At 37.8% G+C, this 18,879-nt stretch overlaps 1 protein-coding gene and 1 non-coding gene across 2 annotated transcripts; one reads left to right on the forward strand and one right to left on the reverse strand.

Annotated features, from left to right (window-relative positions):
• Nucleotides 1–557: 557 nt before the first annotated feature.
• LOC141647025 (uncharacterized) lies at nt 558–1,738 on the forward strand. The gene is made up of 3 exons (XM_074455056.1): nt 558–661; nt 869–1,167; nt 1,299–1,738. The coding sequence occupies exons 2-3, from the start codon at nt 883–885 to the stop codon at nt 1,491–1,493; spliced, it is 480 nt and encodes a 159-aa protein (XP_074311157.1). The 5' UTR covers nt 558–661; nt 869–882; the 3' UTR covers nt 1,494–1,738.
• A 5,370-nt stretch (nt 1,739–7,108) lies between these two features.
• Nucleotides 7,109–7,215, reverse strand: LOC141650090 (small nucleolar RNA R71). The gene has a single exon (XR_012546152.1). It is a non-coding gene; the product is annotated as a small nucleolar RNA R71 (small nucleolar RNA).
• Nucleotides 7,216–18,879: the final 11,664 nt, after the last annotated feature.

Here is an 18,879-nt window from a genome sequence, read left to right on the forward strand (position 1 = left end):
TTCTCCACCAACATAAAAAGAAACGAAAGAAAGGGGAATGAAGAAGGTGTGTGGTTGAAAAAAATTATAAAAAGAACGTTAAGTCTTGGTTAATATGGATTATCCACAAATAAGATTATTCATCCACTTGTATATAGAGCAATGTATAACCAAAGTATAAGAATCCGAGTTTATATCTATTTTTTTCTGAGCTAATTTCAAATTTCATATTTTTAATGTGTAAATGGATGAGTTCAGATACTTTCTAATAAAGTTCATATTCTTTAACATAAAGCTCGGATACTTTATTATAAACCTCGGATTTTATACCGTACAACTGGTTGTATAATCCATGAATTGTGGATTATTCGTCTTAAATCTTAAAACGGGTTAAATATGGAGTACCATTTGGCGGTCATAAGAACAAAATTTTGGTATTTCTTAGGCAACTTGCAATGTAATTTGATATGTAATCGACTCGTCTTAAGTTTAAGACAGATAATGTCCGTCTTAAACAAGAATTTGAGTAAAAACAAAGGTAGAGGGCAGCATATTCTATGATATGATATAGATAGAGAGCAGAACTCCCTATAAATAGGATGAATGGATGAATGTTTTTTTTATAGCATAGCAACACATAACCTCATAAGAATTAGAGTGTTGTACTAGTCAAAGACTCAAGGTATGTTTGCGTTTTACTTTGTAAAGTAGTATCGTATATCTTGTTTATTAAAACCATTTTAAATTAAATGTCTCATAATTTTCCTTTTACTAGTAAATATTACAGTATCTTAATTTAGGACGGTTTTAACCAAGAATTTGTGTCGGTGAATAGTATGTTTTGCTTAAGAACGTTTTAATGTTTGTTTGATTTACTTTTTACCAACAGAAATCAAACAAAGAATGGCTTCGATGCAATTGGAAAACCAAGTGTCCGCCAACCTGAACAACCAAACCGAAACTCAGATTCATTCGGAACGTTACATTAACTATTCCAAGTCCGAGAAAGGCCCTGACCCACCTACTATTGACGCCGGTGAGGAAGTGACATTTAACGGGTTTGTGAAGAAAGGAGCAGTAGTGTATGCTCCACCCAGCCCTAATAATGGAATACCCCGTTTATCGCCGGCTTGGGTCCTAGCTTGGGACACAACTGGTTACACGGTCATCCCTCCCATTCCCAACAAGGTACTAAACATACCTATTATTATTGCTATTGTTGATTTTTTTTTTTTTTTTTTTTTTGTCGATTTTATTACGAGCGTTACTAACATTCATGAATCGATACTTTATAATTATACATATGCTTTTTTTCGTAGGTTTATGTTACCTGCGGGCCTAATTACATTATTGAAAGGATGACCGACGATGAAATTCTTAAGAAACTGAATGAATCAATTTCGCCCGACGATTCACACACCGACCCAATCACCAAGGCCACTATTAACGCCAATCTGACTCATTCGTTCCATCGTGGCATCAATTCCCTCAAGGCAAACTTCGGACAATCGTAAGCGGCTAAGACAATGAAACAACCAAGTATATATACTATATAAATAAATAAACGCAAATTCTTGTTTTAACGCCACTTTTCCTCTGAATCATGGGTATTGCGACATAATCAGGCTTACTTGGTTACTTAACGTTTTATTTCTACTATATATACTACCACCTTATTATGGTTATGAAAACAATGTAATGCATGGTTGGGGTTCTTAGCCTCTTACAGTATATATACCATTAAGCGTTATTTCTATTACCTTTAGATTTGTATGAGTTTGTAGTTCATAAGATAATACTTACTTCGTTTAAGTCATTGTCATAATACGTTTGTTCCAAATTCTTTTCACCTAATTTGAACAAACGTATGAAATTGACTTGAAATAAGGGAGTAGTATTTTCAAGTAAATATTATAAAACCCGATCCGATAGAACCTGAAATTTGGGTGAACTGAAACCGACCTAATCTAACCGAGACTATATATATAATTTATCGCAGCATTGTTTATTGAACCGGACCTGACCTGACTCGTGATCCAATATTGACTGAACCCGATGAATGACTTGATAATGAATCAATACATACATATATATAAAGCAGAAACTTTTCGAGCGATATTAGAGAGTCCAACTTTTTTAGAAATCCTAACAAGAGTAGATTTCGAAAAAAGCTAAATAAATAAAATTATCCTAATAAAAGTAGATTTCTTAGTATTTAAAACAAATTTTAATAAATTATCCTAATATAAGTAGATCAAATATATTTTAATAAAATTATCCTAATATTTTAATAAAATTATCCTAATATAAGTAGATTAAAATTATCAAATATATAATAGAAATTCATAATAGTTCAAGTTATCACATTTACTTTCCCCACTTATGGTCTCATACATTTTTAGTTTGTATTCTCGCATTAAAATTCAAGAAGTTGGCGAATAAAAGATGAATTTATTTATTAAAGTGTTATGCTAAGATGATGTAGTTTAATCTTATGTAATTACACGAAGTATAAATTACGATTTCATCAAAATGTAATCACTAAATAATCATTGGAGTGTGTGTATAGAAATCATAAACATAAATGCCTTCATATACATTCAAATTATAAATACATAAAACATTTCACTAATCTATATATGTTACTATTTTTGTTTAACTAATTTACTTTCTATAAGAATGTGAAGATCATTAGATGGAGGAATGAAATCGAGAAAAACTGAAGTAGAATTTGAGGGTTTAAACAACTCGAAGCTTTTGTGTAACAATGAAACAACTCAAGTGTTATTCATATGATGAATTGATGATCGGTTCTAGACTCACGCATTAGTAGTATTACTTAATTTCATCTACTACAAAATTTCATATATATCACTAGCATATATCCAAGTAATCTAACCATTACGAAATAGTAGGTACTACATACTCAAAATACACTATGTAACTAATTATATGGTATATTAATGTCAATACACCTTATTCATATACTATATCTCAGATTTCATTATAAAAATTATCTGAAACCTAAAAAACGAGCTTAAAAGATAACTGAAAATTCGGAACCGATCAGTTAACCGATTAAATAAAAACTACTTTTTAAACTAACCGAAAGATAGCTTTTTTGGATAATATGACATAAAAGAACATAGTAAATACTCCATATTTTTGTGATATTATAAATTGAAGTATTAAAAAAAAAAATAGGTAGCTTATTTCTCACATGCTTACAACAAAAAAGAAAAATGAAATTTTGTTCAGATAAATTTAAGCTTATTTTTTTCGAAACAGAGCCTAAATATGATATTTTTAATTTCATGATCTCTTGACCTTCATAATACCAAATTAATTTCTTTTTGATATTTTTTTGGCCCTTGTTTACTTACTTTTTAACCTATTGTTAGGAGTTAATCTCATGTTCCATTTTTAATTTTATAAACTTGATTAATAAAATAAATAGTTATTGGTTCAGAATAAATATTAGCAATGAGACTTTGTACCACAAAGTACGTATATATCATAATCATGAGAAATAGAATAAATAAACAATTGGTTCAAAATAAATAGCGTTCCATATAAGAAAAATTTTAACTCTACAATAAGAAAAAAACAACTTTAATTAAAGGAAAATCTATCACAATTGTCCAATTATATCTTTTTTGTCTTGGATACAGCGAATATAAATAAAGTTTCAGACTCAAACTGAATTTTAAATCATGTCAATCATAGCTGTTAGCTAGACATGGGTAAATAAAATATCAGAAATATTTGAAAACTATAGAATAAGCGAGAATATAACATTTATATAGAACGACCTATTTTAAGATCTACACAAGTTGATCTATGGTTTTGAAAAATTTTACTTATGACAACTAAGGGCATGTAATTTTTCTAAATTAATATGGGTATGAGAAAGCCTACATTCGTCCTGACCCTTCGCCCGTATAACATCCTTGTTTTTAGGAGTCTTTTTTTTTCCTATTATTCGAGACTTGGTAGAGTATTTTAGTCCCGTTAGACTTTGGAGCAAAATTCATTATCTTTTAATAATTTGACACTAAGTGTTTGTCATCCTCTTCGCAATGATCCTATGGATTGCTTTTGCAGAGTCGTCAATACATTAGTTTGACCATGATTTTTGACATATTAATAATCAAAGTTATCAACGACGTTTGACTCTTGAGAAGCAATTGATGGAAAGATGTTTATTAAGAAGGGGAGGGAGTATACATGATGAATTTTTTAACATAACTCATAATGGTATGTTCTACCAAGTGTGGTATGTCGATTATGTTGTTGAGGAACATCAACTCCGTAAGAGTACTATCTAAAGATACATTGTCTTATTATCAATCGCCTTGGGAAATTCGAAATAGAAAGAAAGATAATTACGGGTGCCAAAGTTGGCAAAAAGTAATGAACCGAGCATAGGAATTACTTCCTCGGATATAAAAATTCTTTTCATTCTTAAGCGAAGACAATATACATTAAGGCTATACTACGCTAGATGATAACACCATTTCAACCCCTATATTTTGATGTCCCGGACCCATTTTGTCATGATAAATCAAGCATTATGAACTCATTTAGTTAGTATTAGCCTAGTCCGAGTTCTTTTCCCTCATGCTTAGTGTAAGACCTCTTTTGAGCATTTTTCCCGTACTTATGAACCCTTTTGTAGGTACCATGCTCGAAAATGTAAGAGGGACGGAACTTGGAGCGGAATTTACTCGAAGAATGGAAGCAACTAGGAGGAATTACAACCGAGGGAGTTAACCTCACCCGGCCGGGCACAACTTTACCCGACCGGGCACAACTTTACCCGGCCGGGTACCTCTCAAGTTTTTGGCGTTTTCAGCTTTTTTCAGCCCATTTTGACTTTTTACCCGAGAGGGTATAATTGTACCCGCCCGGGTATAATTGTACCCGCCCGGGCATAATTGTACCCTCCCGGGTACAATTTACTCCCTCGGCTGCAGTTTTCGTCTTCTTCTTCTTGTACTCTCACCTAACTTTTTGGGAGGCATATATATACTTGATTTCCCAGAAAATTAGGGATCCAATCCTAGTTTTGAGAGAGAATTTGTAAGGTTAAGAAAGAGAGACTCAAATCTTTTGTAACTTGGCAAACATTCTTCATAAATCAAAAGATTATTATTATTGTTCTTATCTTGTTCTTCCTTATTGTTCATCCTTTCAATAGTTGGTATTGCTTCTTTCCTTTTTCTCTTTTCTCCCTTGTTCTTCAATTGTTTTCCATTGTTGTTTGTTGTTGTTAGATTTCTTTTTGTTGGAATTTGTTGAGACTTGTTGTTTGTTGATAGCTTAGTTAAATTTGCATCTTTGTTGTTCGATTGTTGTTGTTTTCACCATTGTTCATCTTTTCCTTGTTCATCTTTTCATTATTTCTCTCTCCTTTGTTCTTCTTGGGATAGTTGTCCTCAAAGACTTAATCTTTGAGTTGATTGTGTTAAAGATTGTGTCTTTTTGTTTGTTCATCCTTGCTATTAGATTAAAACCATCTTTCTTCCTAATTATTGTCGGGTTGTTGCATATTTAAAGGTAGAATTCATCTTATCACCATGTTTATGCTTAAAGACTCTATCTTTGTTGTTTTCTTTGCCTTTAGAAACATGATTAGTGAGTAGTCTCCTTCTAGGACTCGGTTTGACCCAATATGGGTAATTTCACTAATTAATCATTATTAGGCTAATTTGTGGGGGAAATTGGTTAGGGTAGTCTTGGGGAATTTTCATGCTTAAGGTTTGGTTTCCGGGTAATGTCGGCTTTTAACCCTTGTCCACCAACGGAAGTTGGTTAGGTTGTTAGTCGAGTATTTGGGGACCGACCCTTGTCACCAACTAAGGTTGAGACCGGAAGGGAGAACCGAGGGAGGGTGCCTCTAGGCTAGTGTTTGAAATCGACCTCCGGAAGGGGGAGTGGGATGACCCGGAATATGATGAGGGCTTAATGACCTTGACCTTTTACTTGACCTCCTTGGGAAAATGCATGTTCTTGGGGTTGTCGGGTTTTGAGTTAGGGAGACCGGCTTTCGAACCCGGGAGGGGGGTTAGTCGGAGTAGCTAGTGTCCTAGTGCGAGACCGGAAGGGAGGTTCTAGGCGAATTAGAGCCATCTCCCCCTTACCTCTCTACCCCTTTTGATTAGCCGAGACGATTAGTGTGTGGAATTACTCATATTCATGGTCGGACCGAGTTCTAGTCTTTCTCTATATTTGATCTATCTCCTATCCTTAGCTTGTTTTTACCTTATCTTGTTGTTTGTCTTTAAATTTGTTAGTTTAGCGTTAGTTTGCTACTACCCTCTTTGTTATCTATCGACTTAGCTAAGCTCAAGAATATAGACAATTAGTAATCACTCCTACTCCTTGTGGATCGACCCTCTAGAGTGTACAACGATAAAATCGTGCACTTGCGAGGTTTAACTTGAGACCATCAAGTTTTTGGCGCCGTTGCCGGGGAGTACGGCTTGATATTAATCGTTTTTGTTCTAGTTTAGACTAAGTCCTTTGTTACTAATCCTTTCTTTCAAGTGCTTAGGTCTTTTGCATGAGTAGGCGACAAAGAAGAGGTCAACCAACATATCCTATTGATCTTGAAATTGAAGCTACGGCAAGAAGACTTAATTCATTAAGAAGAAGGGGTTTTCTAGATATACCACCAATTGAAGAAGCTAATCACCAAGAAGCTACCGAAGTGTTTGAAAATCCTTTTGGGGTTTTAGAAGAAGAGCCTAACACCATGGGTGATCCGGTTCCGATAAGAGACACTATGGCTCCTAAGCACATAGTCAATCCAAGCATTCAAAGGCCACGAATTCAAGCTAATAACTTTGAGATCAAAAATGCCTTGCTCAACCTTGTTCAAGACAACCAATTTGGAGGAGGTCCCTTGGAGAACCCAAATGATCATTTAAATGATTTCCTTGAAAATTGTGATATGTACAAGTCAAATGGGGTTTCCGATGACGCGGTTCGCCTTAGGTTGTTCCCCCGTTCTCTTAGGGGTTCGGCCAAGGATTGGTTGAAGAATTGTGACCCGGATTCCTTCAAGACATGGGATGAGTTGGCTTCGGCATTTTTGAACAAGTATTTCCCACCCTCAAGAACGGCCAAAGTCAAGAGTGAACTACAAAGCTTTACTCAAGAAGAGGATGAGACATTATATGAGGCATGGGAGCGGTACAAGAAGCTCCAACGGTTATGCCCACACCATGGCATCTCCGAGGCCGAGCTAGTGAACAATTTCTACAAAGGGTTGACTCAAGACCTTAGGCTTTCATTGGATGCGGGATCGGGGAAAGGTGCCTTAGACATCTTGGGGCATAAAGCGGCAAAGGAACTAATTGAGGAGATGGCCTCAAGAACTATGGAATGGGGAAGTGATAGGCAAATGAGGAAGGGCAAGAGCAAGGACTCTAATTCGGTTTTGAATGTGGAGGTTAAGGGTATGCTAGATGAACTCACCCAACAAGTTGCTTTGCTAAATTCAAAACCCAAAGGCTCCGATATGAGGCAAGTCTTGTCTTGTGAGTTGTGTGGTGAACAAGGGCATACTCCCATTGGGTGTCCCTTGATTGCACCCCTCCAAGAGGAGAGCTATGAGCAAGTAAACGGGATTTGGGAATCAACTAGTGCAAGGCAAGGGTTCAATAATAACAACAACAATCAATTTGTCAATGGAAAAAGAACTCACCCTTTCTTGTCTTATGCTTCACAAAACATTCAAAATCCCACCACTTCCCAACCTCAACAACAACCAAGGTTCAATCAAAACTCTCAATTCCAAAGACAAATTCCACCCGGTTTCCAAGGAAAACAATTCATCACCCAAAACCAACAACCATTTGGGGGTTTCAAGGGGCAAAATTTCAATCAACAACAAACCCAAAATTTCCAACCACAAAACCAAAACTTCCAAACCCCTCAAAAACCATCTTGGGAACAAGCTTTTGAACAATTGGTTATTGCAAATCAAAAATCCGACTCAAAGCTTGATAACCACATTGCCTCACAAAACCGGGTGAATGATGAAATACGGGCATCACAAAAGGCTACGGAAACTCATGTGGCCCAAATTTCTCAACAATTGAGTCAATTGGCTCAAAATCCGGGGAAGTTTCCGGGTAATACGGTTAACCCAAGGGAGATGAATGCGGTATTTTTGAGGAGTGGGAAGCAATTGGAGGAGATTGAGAAATCTCCTAAGTGGAAGAGAAAGAGGGTGACTAATGAAGTTGTGCAAGAGCACCCGGTTGAAGTTGTGCAAGAAGATGAGATTATGTTGGAGAAGTCTAAGGAGGTGGAGATGGTTGACCCTCCAAAGCAAGATGAGCCTATTGTAACTAAGACCAAAGAATGTACTCCACCACCAAGGGAGTATGTAGCACCGGTACCCTTTCCACAAAGGCTTGCAAGGCCTAGAATTGAAAAGAAATATGAGAAGTTTGTTGAGATCTTGAAGGGAATGAATGTAACTATTCCTTTCCTTGATATGATTACCGAAATTCCATCTTATGGCAAGTTTCTTAAAGAACTTGTTACCTTGAAGAAGAAGAATGGAGAGGTGCAAACCATCAACCTCTCTAAGGAATGTAGTGCTATTCTTACTCACACCAACAAGCTTCCAAACAAGCTAGAAGATCCGGGTAGCTTCTCTATCCCTTGTTCTATCCAAGGGGTGGCTATTAAGAGAGCTTTGTGTGATTTAGGGGCTAGTGTGAGCCTCATGCCACTTTCTATATTCAAGAGGCTTGATTTGGGAGACTTGAAACCTACTAGAGTTTCACTTCAACTTGCCGATCGGTCGGTCAAATTTCCCATTGGTGTGATTGAAGATGTACCCTTGGTAGTTGGGAAGCTTGTCATACCATGTGATTTCTTTGTTATGGATATGCCGGAGGATTACAATGTGCCTATTATTTTGGGCCGACCTTGCCTTGCTACCGGTGGAGCTATGATCGATGTAAAGAGTGGCAAGTTGTCTTTACAAGTGGGTTAAGATAGAGTGGAATTTGAACTCCACAAGTCCATGGAAGCTCCTTCTCTAGGTGACACTTGTTGCATTGTTGACATTCTTGAGAATCCCATGGAGGAGCATGACCCAAAAGCTTCCTCTATGGATCCTTTAGAAACTTGTCTTGTTAGTGGGTATGAGGTCGATGACAAAGATGTTGAGACTCTTGCATATGTATGGATGTTGGATTCGGCTCCTATTCATGAACAAGCACCCAAATTTGAAGTGTTGGAAGTCGGTAAGAAGGAGGAGAGTTCCACGCCTCCTCCTACGGTTGAACTTAAACCTCTTCCCTCTTCTTTGAAGTATGAATTTCTAGGAGATAATTCCACTTTTCCCGTCATCATCAATAGTGCACTTGATGACACCCAAACCTCAAAACTCATTTCTTTGCTCAAAAGGTTCAAGGGTGTCCTTGGGTACACTATTGGTGACCTCAAGGGGATTAGTCCCTCTTTGTGTACTCATAAAATTCTTCTTGAAAATGAGGACGCATCCTCAATTGAGCCACAAAGAAGGCTTAACCCCATCATGAAAGAGGTTGTAAGGAAAGAAGTCCTTAAGCTACTTGACGCGGGCATTATCTATCCTATTTCGGATAGTAGGTGGGTAAGCCCGGTTCATGTAGTTCCTAAAAAAGGAGGCATGACGGTAGTGCGAAATGACAAGAATGAATTGATTCCTACAAGGACGGTAACCGGGTGGAGAATGTGCGTGGACTATAGGAAGTTGAACAAATCCACCCGGAAGGATCACTTTCCTTTACCGTTCATGGATCAAATGCTAGAAAGATTAGCTCAACACAACTATTTTTGCTTCTTGGATGGCTATTCGGGATTTTTCCAAATCCCTATCCATCCAAGTGACCAAGAGAAGACCACCTTTACTTGCCCATTCGGCACCTATGCATATAGGAGGATGCCGTTTGGGCTATGTAATGCTCCCTCTACCTTTCAAAGAGCTATGATGTCAATTTTCTCCGATTTCATTGAACAAGAAATGGAAGTTTTCATGGATGATTTCTCGGTTGTTGGGAAAAGTTTTGAAAATTGTTTGATGAATTTGGAGAAAGTTTTGAGTAAATGTCAAGAATCTAACCTTGTACTCAATTGGGAGAAGTGCCATTTCATGGTACAAGAAGGTGTTGTGTTGGGACACATAGTGTCCAACCGAGGAATTGAAGTTGATAAGGCTAAGATAGAGGTCATAGCTAGTCTCCCACCTCCCACCAATGTTAAGGGGGTGAGAAGTTTCCTTGGTCATGCGGGCTTTTATCGCCGCTTCATCAAGGACTTCTCTAAGATCGCGAGACCCTTGACCGAGTTGTTAGCCAAAGATACCCCTTTCTTGTTTTCTAACCGGTGTCTTGATGCTTTTAATAGGTTAAAGGAAGCTTTGACAAGTGCTCCTATTATACAACCTCCGGATTGGAGCTTGCCGTTTGAGTTGATGTGTGATGCGAGCGATCATGCCTTGGGCGCGGTATTAGGCCAAAGGAAGGATGGAAAGGTGCATGCAATTCATTATGCAAGCAAAACTCTTGATGATGCTCAAACAAATTACTCAACAACGGAAAAGGAGCTCTTGGCCGTGGTTTTTGCAATGGAAAAGTTCCGGACCTATTTAGTGGGAGCTAAGGTTATAGTGTTCACCGATCATGTTGCTTTGAGACACTTGCTCATCAAGAAAGAGTCCAAGCCTCGGTTGATTAGATGGATATTACTTCTCCAAGAGTTTGACATGGAGATTAGGGATAAGAAAGGAGTTGAAAATGTGGTGGCCGACCATTTATCCCGGCTAATCAATCTCAATGTTGACAATGGGCTTCCTATCAATGATTATTTGCCCGATGACCACTTGTTGTCCCTAAGTTTGGGTGAAGCACCGTGGTATGCGGATATTGTCAATTACTTAGTCTCGGGGATAATACCGCATGATTACGACTATCACAAGAAGAAGAAGTTCTTCCATGATGTGAGGCACTATTATTGGGATGACCCATGTTTGTACAAGTCTTGTGCCGATGGGATGATAAGAAGGTGTGTTCCAAGAGAGGAAGCTACCTCTATTATGAGCCATTGCCATGACTTGCCTTGTGGTGGCCATGCAAGCTCCAAGAAGACGGCCGCTAAAGTGCTTCAATGTGGTTTCTTTTGGCCCTCTCTATTCCGTGACGTTGCCTTTTATGTTAAAGGATGTGACAAATGCCAAAGGAGCGGGAACATCACAAGGAAACATGAAATGCCCATGAATTTCATGCTTGAGGTTGAGCTCTTTGATGTGTGGGGGATAGATTATCAAGGTCCCTTCCCATCTTCGTTCGGAAATGAGTACATACTTGTGGCGGTCGACTACGTTAGCAAATGGGTTGAGGCGATCCCGACTAAGACTTGTGATGCTAAGGAAGTGATCAAGCTACTTCAAAAGGTCATCTTTCCAAGGTTTGGGGTCCCGAGAGTCCTCATTAGCGATCGTGGTACTCATTTCGGAGAGAGAGCATTGGAAGCTTTGTTGAAAAAGTATGGAGTGCAACAAAGGAAGAGTCTTGCCTACCATCCTCAAGCTAATGGGCAAGCCGAGATTTCCAACCGAGAGTTGAAGACTATACTTGAGAGAACCGTTAACAAGTCAAGAAAAGATTGGTCCTTGAAAATTGATGATGCTTTGTGGGCTTACCGGACGGCCTTCAAAACACCTATCGGTACCTCACCATTCCGATTGGTGTATGGCAAGGCTTGTCATTTGCCGGTTGAACTTGAACATAAGGCATATTGGGCCATCAAGCATCTAAACTATGACTTGAAAACGGCCGGTGAGAAGAGACTTCTCGATTTGAATGAATTGGAAGAATTTAGGCTAGAAGCCTATGAGAATGCCAAGTTGTACAAGGAAAGGACGAAAAGATTTCATGACAAGCACATACTTAGAAGGGAGTTCAAGGAGGGGGAATTGGTTCTTCTATACGATACCCGTTTGAAGTTCTTTTCCGGAAAATTGAGGTCGAAGTGGACCGGACCCTTCACCGTGGTCCGATCTTTCCCTCATGGGGCGGTGGAAATAAGCCAAGGAGACCGGACTTTTAAAGTGAATGGTCAAAGACTAAAGCATTATCATGTTGGAAATCCCGTCCAAAAGGAAATGAAAATCCTTGAAACCTTTCTAGTGAGTTAAGATTCTTTTCCGTCCTCTTCATGAAAAATTGTTGGCTTGTTTACTTGGTCGAGCCTACGACGTTAAACAAGGGCGCTTCTTGGGAGGCAACCCATGCAATGAAATTTGATGAATTGAAGTGGGATTTTTGATGATTGATCGAGATGTGTTGCTTGTGTTGTGTCGAGAGATGAATCACCTTGAGAGGGCAAAGTGGAAGGAGGCGTAATGGGTGGAAGTGATTGTGGGGATTGAAAGGTGCTATCTTGCCTTCAAAGGGTGCTAAGTTCATTGATTTTAAGGCCGAGGGACCTAGTTGTACCCCAGAGGGTACAATTGTACCCGGACGGGTGAAACTTTTACCCGACCGGGTAAAGTTAACTCCCTCGGCTGCATGATAAAAACTCGAAAAAACTGAGCAAAAAGGCATTTTACCCGACCGGGTATAATTGTACCCGACCGGGCGTAATTATACCCGACCGGGCGTAATTGTACCCGACCGGGCACAATTATACCCGTCGGCTGCAGCATTTTTTTCCACCCGTGTTTTGTCCTTTATCCCTTGTTTCCTTCATATTTTTTATCATTTTCCACCTACCTTCTTCAACCTCAACACTCCCTCTCTCCTAAAAACACAAAACACCATTAAAATACCACCAAAACTCAACCTTCTCCTTCAATTTTAACCCACTTCCCTTCATCAAATCTCTCCCAAATTTCACTATTGTGATCCTCTCAACCTCTAGTTTATGATCCCATAAAAATTTTCGAGTTCCCTCCACTCGGATTTTTGGTTTCCGGAAATACCCTTGATCCAAAAACTCAGTTTTTTTCGTTTTTCTTTGCTTGGTGGCGGTCCTAAGGCCATTGTGGTGCACTTGAAGAAAAAAATTCGTGCTTTTGGTGATTTTTCGGGTTATTAAGGCTTATCTTCACTTTCGGGGTCTAAGCTTTGAGGTTGGTGAGTTTTTGAAGACATTCAAGCTAGTAAAGGGTGAAGCATGGCAACTTCTAGGCAAAGGGCCGCCTTGAAAAATGCATTATCATCTCGCTCTAAGGACGATGAATATGAGCTCGTGAACCGAAAGTGGAAGAAGTTGACTCATCAAGGGGAAGTGGGGTTTATAGTGTATGGACCGGGGGATATGGAACCTATTGAGCAAGTTCCCAATATACCTCAACCCGAGGTGTTCCGGGATGACTTGGGGGGAGGGAGCAACCAAGGACAACCCAACGTCACCCAACCCGAGGTCCGTGAAGAGGCACCGAATGTAGGTAGGTCGGGAGGTGTTCATTACTCTACTTATGATGTTGGAGGGGGTTCTACTCCCATGGAAACCGACCAACAACCTAACACCTCCCAACCTTCCCAAAACCCCGAACCTACCTTTGACTTCTATCCCAATTATAACTTTGGCACCCCTTTGAACCAAGACACCGAATTCCACTACCAACCCCAACCACAACCACATCAACCTAGCCGAGCTTCCTTCCATGTACCATCCTCTAGCCAATGGGAGGACATGTTCGGCATGGTGAGGGAGACAAGAGACTTTGCTAAGGAAGCTAGGGATATTGGGACTAGTAACCGAACTTATAGTGAGGAGACCCGGCGGATAATACTTGAGAACCAAAGAATTTTTGACGAAAGTCGTGGCTATGCGAGGGACACGAGGAACATGGCCATGTCTTCCCTCCTATATGGGAGACGGAACGCGGACCGTCTCCATGCCTTGTCCGGGACCCAAAATGAGATGATGAGACAATTGGAGGAGCTTAGAGCTAGGAGCTTTGCCGCCCGCCGAGACCCCTCTAACCAACCACCACCCGGATTGCAATAGGTGGTGGGTTTTGCGGGAAGCTTGCTAGTTGTCTCTCCGTGTCATTTTCTCCTCCTCTCTTTCTCCCGTGGTGATTGGTGTGTTGGTATGTTTAATTCTCTCTCTTGGTTATTTCTTGACTTGTTGCCCTATATCTTGATTTTACTTGGAATTGGCCCGGTGCGTTTCACCTAGCACCTACACCCTTGATGTAGTCGGGTGTGTTCTATTGCTCCCAAAAATTTAAAATCCAAAGCCTTCGGTATGCTCCCCGTATTCAATCCAAATTTTATTCGAACCTCCCACATATCCAAATGTCACATATTAATTATTGCATTTAGATTCTCTTGTAATATATCTAGTATTTATCATCATTTAGTTTGCATTCACGTAAGTTGCATTAGAATTTAAATTTTGTAATATATTGTCACATTTAGTTGCATTCACAAAAAATTGAAAAACCCAAAAATATGTCATTTATTTTCACCTAAAATGCCTCTTAACCACGCTTCATCCGTCATTGGATGTTGTAAATAATAAGTGTGGGGAGGAGGCTCCAAAAAGAAAAAAAAAAAAAAAAAATATACAAAAACTCAAAAACAACAAAAACATGTATTTACTTTTCGAATATCCTCCACACATTCATTTCCATCAAAAATTATGTCAATAAATAAGTGTGGGGAGGACATTCTCAAAATTTAAAAATACAAAAACATGTTACTTAATTTCAAATATTTAAAAATCCAAAAATATGTTATTTAATTTTCCTATTCACTCCCTATGCTTTTGTCCATTGAGGACAATGTACATTTCAAGTGTGGGGAGGGAAATATCCACTCTTGTGAATATTTGTTTATAATTGTAAATGTTTATAAATTAGATAAAATGCCTAAAAATTGAAAAATTTCTGAAAAATTCAAAAAAAAATTGCATTGTATATATATGTTTTGTCTAACCTTTTGGCTTGGCGCATTGACCACTTGAGGCAAAAGGGAGCTAGAAGACCGCTTGGTATAATCCTTCCTATCTCTTGCTCCTTTTTACTATTCTTTCTTTTTGGTATCTTGCATACTTTGAAGGAGAATGGGAATTTTGTTGCTTTGGGTGTCTCCTTGGGAGACCGTTTGGATTTTTGGTGTTGATGTGCTGTTAGGGTTAGCCAATTTGTTGCATGTTTCATTTCATGTTTGTTTAAATTTCCGCATGCATTTGTTCACATGTAAATACTTGTTGCATTTCTTTCTTTTTGCATTAAGTTTGTAAATAAGTTTTTAAGGAAGAGCATGGTCAAAGGAAGGGAACCAAGTACCCCCATGATGAACTAATGTGCCCAATTGTGCCTTTCCCCTCCTCGTGACTCGCGCCCGTGGCCTCTTAGTTAGCCGAGGAAGGAGGGCTTGACCAATGAGTTTGGACCGATCTTGTGAGACCTAGGGGCCGTAGACTAGACCTTTGGCTCGACTTAGCTACTCAAAGGTAAGGGTAGAGCCTCCTAGGGTGGGTACATTCATACCCCGCCCTCATCTAGGTTTGAGAGTAGGCCTCCTCGCGAGGCGTGTCACATCATTACGCATAAGTGTGTCGCATCGTCCTTAGATCATGAAATTGCATTACATTTTTGTGCATATGATATGAAGCAAAAATCAGTTTATATGAACCTCACGATAGCCAAATAGCCTTGTTTTATTCCCTACATTATCTCCCTTTTTGATTCACCCCCTTTGAGCCTTAGCCTTTTCAATTGGCAAACCCACTAAATTAACTACATTCCATAAACACCTCTCCTTAATCAAGAATTGGTCGGTTTTGTAGTAGTGTTTTACTAGACAATAAACAAGAGTCAGGGACAATCACTTAATCATGTTGGAATTTATGTGCTGAAACGAGTTTTTAGTAATGACCACCTTTATGTAGAAGCGTCAAGAACAACGTCATTCAAGGGATTAAGGTTCTTATCGTGATAGAGACCAAATGTATCAAGGCCAAACGAAGGACATTATTTACAAAGAAGTTTTCACAAATTTATCAAATTATGTGTCGTATTATATATTTTGCATGAAGTTTTAAGGACAAGTAGTCTTCATTGTAAATAGTCAAAGACTATTTCTGTTAAAAATCGATGACGCGCGAGATAATAAGAATAATAACTCTACAAACTAATTATATCTGTGGATGGTATACAACTGATATAGCCAATACCAAATGCCAACATTTTTGTTGTGTTTTTGTGAGGGAAACTGATGATTAATCACTCATCTAATTAATCAACTCCCAAAATTTTGTTTGCTCTCATTTTCAACATGGTTTGACTTTTTGTTAAATTTAATAGTTTTCTATTACTAGACCATGGTAAGGTAAACCAACGTTTCAGCGTTGCCATAAAATATTAACTTGGTAACTCAACAGTTTTAAATGATGTCATAAAACTAATAAATGATGTTGCTCTGTGCATTCTATGCAATAGAATCACATATATTTTTTTTATTGTTGTTTAGAAACTAATAATTCTATTGGAATTCAGTTTGGATTTGAGGTTGTGAGAAGTTTATAAGGAGCAAATACTATTAATTGTAAATATATATATATATATAATCAAGATAAAACTATGTTTAAGAGATTTTACATTTTCTTTGAACACACTATATATAATTATGATATTTGTTGTTTTATGTAACATCATTCAGTTTTACATAGTTGTTGTAGATTAAAATAATTTACAAGACTCATAAAGATCTGTCTCCGTTATTAAGGATTCATTTTGGTGAGCTCCACCATATTGACAGAGAGAGCATTTTTTATTGAATTAAAAACCAGTTGTGCTTGCGACAATGTAAAAGCAAAGTACATATTATAACTAAATCACTTGATGTTATAAGTACTATTGAATGCAAAAAATTTATGGTAAAAGCACTAATAATTCATCAATCAACTATACCAACCATGATTTTTTTTCCATCAATGATTCAACATAGTTAAACTTTTTTGTTAACTTAAGAATATATTTTTACAGCTAATCCTAATAGGAGCCTCGTGCATCGCACGGGCTTTCCAACTAGTTAACTTAACAATGATGAAAGTAAGACCAAATTAACGAATAGGTAATATAAGGGACCCAACTATGGGTTATTTTACAGATAAGGGACTCAACTTCTAAATAGTACAGTTAAGGGACTCCGTTATAACGCCGTTATCCCATATTGTTCAATCCTTGATATGTCCACGAAAAAAATGGCGCCAATGTGTGCTGCAAGTATATTTTATTAAAAAAAGGAAATAAAATAATTAAATTCTAGAAATCACTTAGATCAAATCTAAAGTGATATACAAAACCCTCTCCATCTTCCCCAAAATCAAAAATCAAGGGCATCCTTTCTGGAGAAACAACCAAGTAAGTGATACTAATTACTCCTAATTAATTGTTCAATTTAAGTTTTCTCTTGTGATATTAATCTATTTCAATTATTTTTTGCATGAATACCTTATTGTATATGGAGTTGTCAGGATGGTGGTTTCTTAAATTTCTTCATCTCTTCTCAAGTAACAATTTTTTTATTCAACAATAATTATGTATGGTTTTATAATCAAATATACAAAAATCCATGTGTTAAATTTGTAAGGGTTAACCATAGTTTTAGCAGTAAACCCAAAACTAGATGAAGTATGATAATTCAAATGATTATCCACTGTTTCTTTTCTCAGCCAGCCCTAAAAAGTGCAAGACTTCCTCGTTTGGCAAATTATCATGTGCCCCTGTTACAGGTATGTCTTGCAGGTACCCTCCTAATCGTCATCTGAGCGAAAAAAAAGAGAATTATTATCACCAAGAAGAACCATAGCCAAGGGGATGAATCTCCGAGACACAATTTATCTACTTTCACTACAAGTAGATCCTTCTCCCATAAATTTCTACGTCCTCGAGGCGTAAGTGTGTCTTGTTGCAGGTACTCCTCTGAAGCTCAATTGATAAAGAAGAGAAAAGAAGGCTTCGCTCATTTGACAAGTTCAGATCGCCCCCTCAAGAAACCTATTCTATTTGCTAACTCCATCCTTAGTTTAATTTCCTTTTCAAATAATGTAATAATAAGGTCCGACTTGGAAAGTCGGGTAGGTACTGCGTAAGGAAACTTTCTTTCTCGTTGCCAAAAAAAAAAAAAAAAAAAAAAAAAAGCTTGGTTGTTCATAGATGTTTACTAATTTCATATATTAGAACTCATATTAACTGGAGCTTGATTTTGTGTTGTATACATTTTTATCGAATTTTGTGTTGTATACGTTTTTGTCAAATATTGCTGCTTGTCTTATTTTCTTTCACATGTTCATATTCATAGATTATGACTGAAATTTTGTTTTTGTATACGTTTTTTTGTTTTCGTAAAGTTATTACATGTTTTTCTATTAAATCATTTGGCGGATGATATGGTAGAGGCCAACCAAGTTGCATATTATTCCAATTTTGAAGGTCAACAAACATTACGTGGCATTACTACAATGCGTGATTTCACTTTTTACGACCAATCTCAAACTAGCACAACATCTACGGGCATGCCCACTTTAATGGACTCTAGCGGAAGAAATTGTGTTACAAGTCGCACATGGCAAGGTAATTTGTTAATTTTAACGTACCTAGTTTCGTTATTATGCCGGCATAATGTGTGCTTTGTGTATGCATTGTTAGCCAATTAGGTTTGTTTTTTCAGAGTTGGGCAAAGGGCAAACCATAGATCACGAAGGGAGAATATTGTCAGTGCAAGAAGAACCAAGGAAGCACTTCATAATATTACTCCACTTTGACGAGTGTGAAATGCATTTTTTTGTCTTTCAGGATACATGTATTTTGGACAAGAAGGATTTATTTGATAATTATGTAGCTAACTGTCAACTTTTTTGTCAATGAATGTG

The sequence above is a fragment of the Silene latifolia genome, chromosome 3 (assembly GCF_048544455.1).
Source record: "Silene latifolia isolate original U9 population chromosome 3, ASM4854445v1, whole genome shotgun sequence".
Lineage (NCBI taxonomy): Eukaryota > Viridiplantae > Streptophyta > Magnoliopsida > Caryophyllales > Caryophyllaceae > Silene > Silene latifolia.

What these genes read in the sequence shown, in the direction of transcription:
- LOC141647025 (XM_074455056.1), top strand. Translation starts at nt 883, where the DNA reads ATGGCTTCGATGCAATTGGAAAACCAAGTGTCCGCCAACCTGAACAAC. An exon ending in TCCCTCCCATTCCCAACAAG is followed by an intron (nt 1,168 to 1,298) that starts GTACTAAACATA and finishes TTTTTTTCGTAG; the next exon opens with GTTTATGTTACCTGCGGGCC.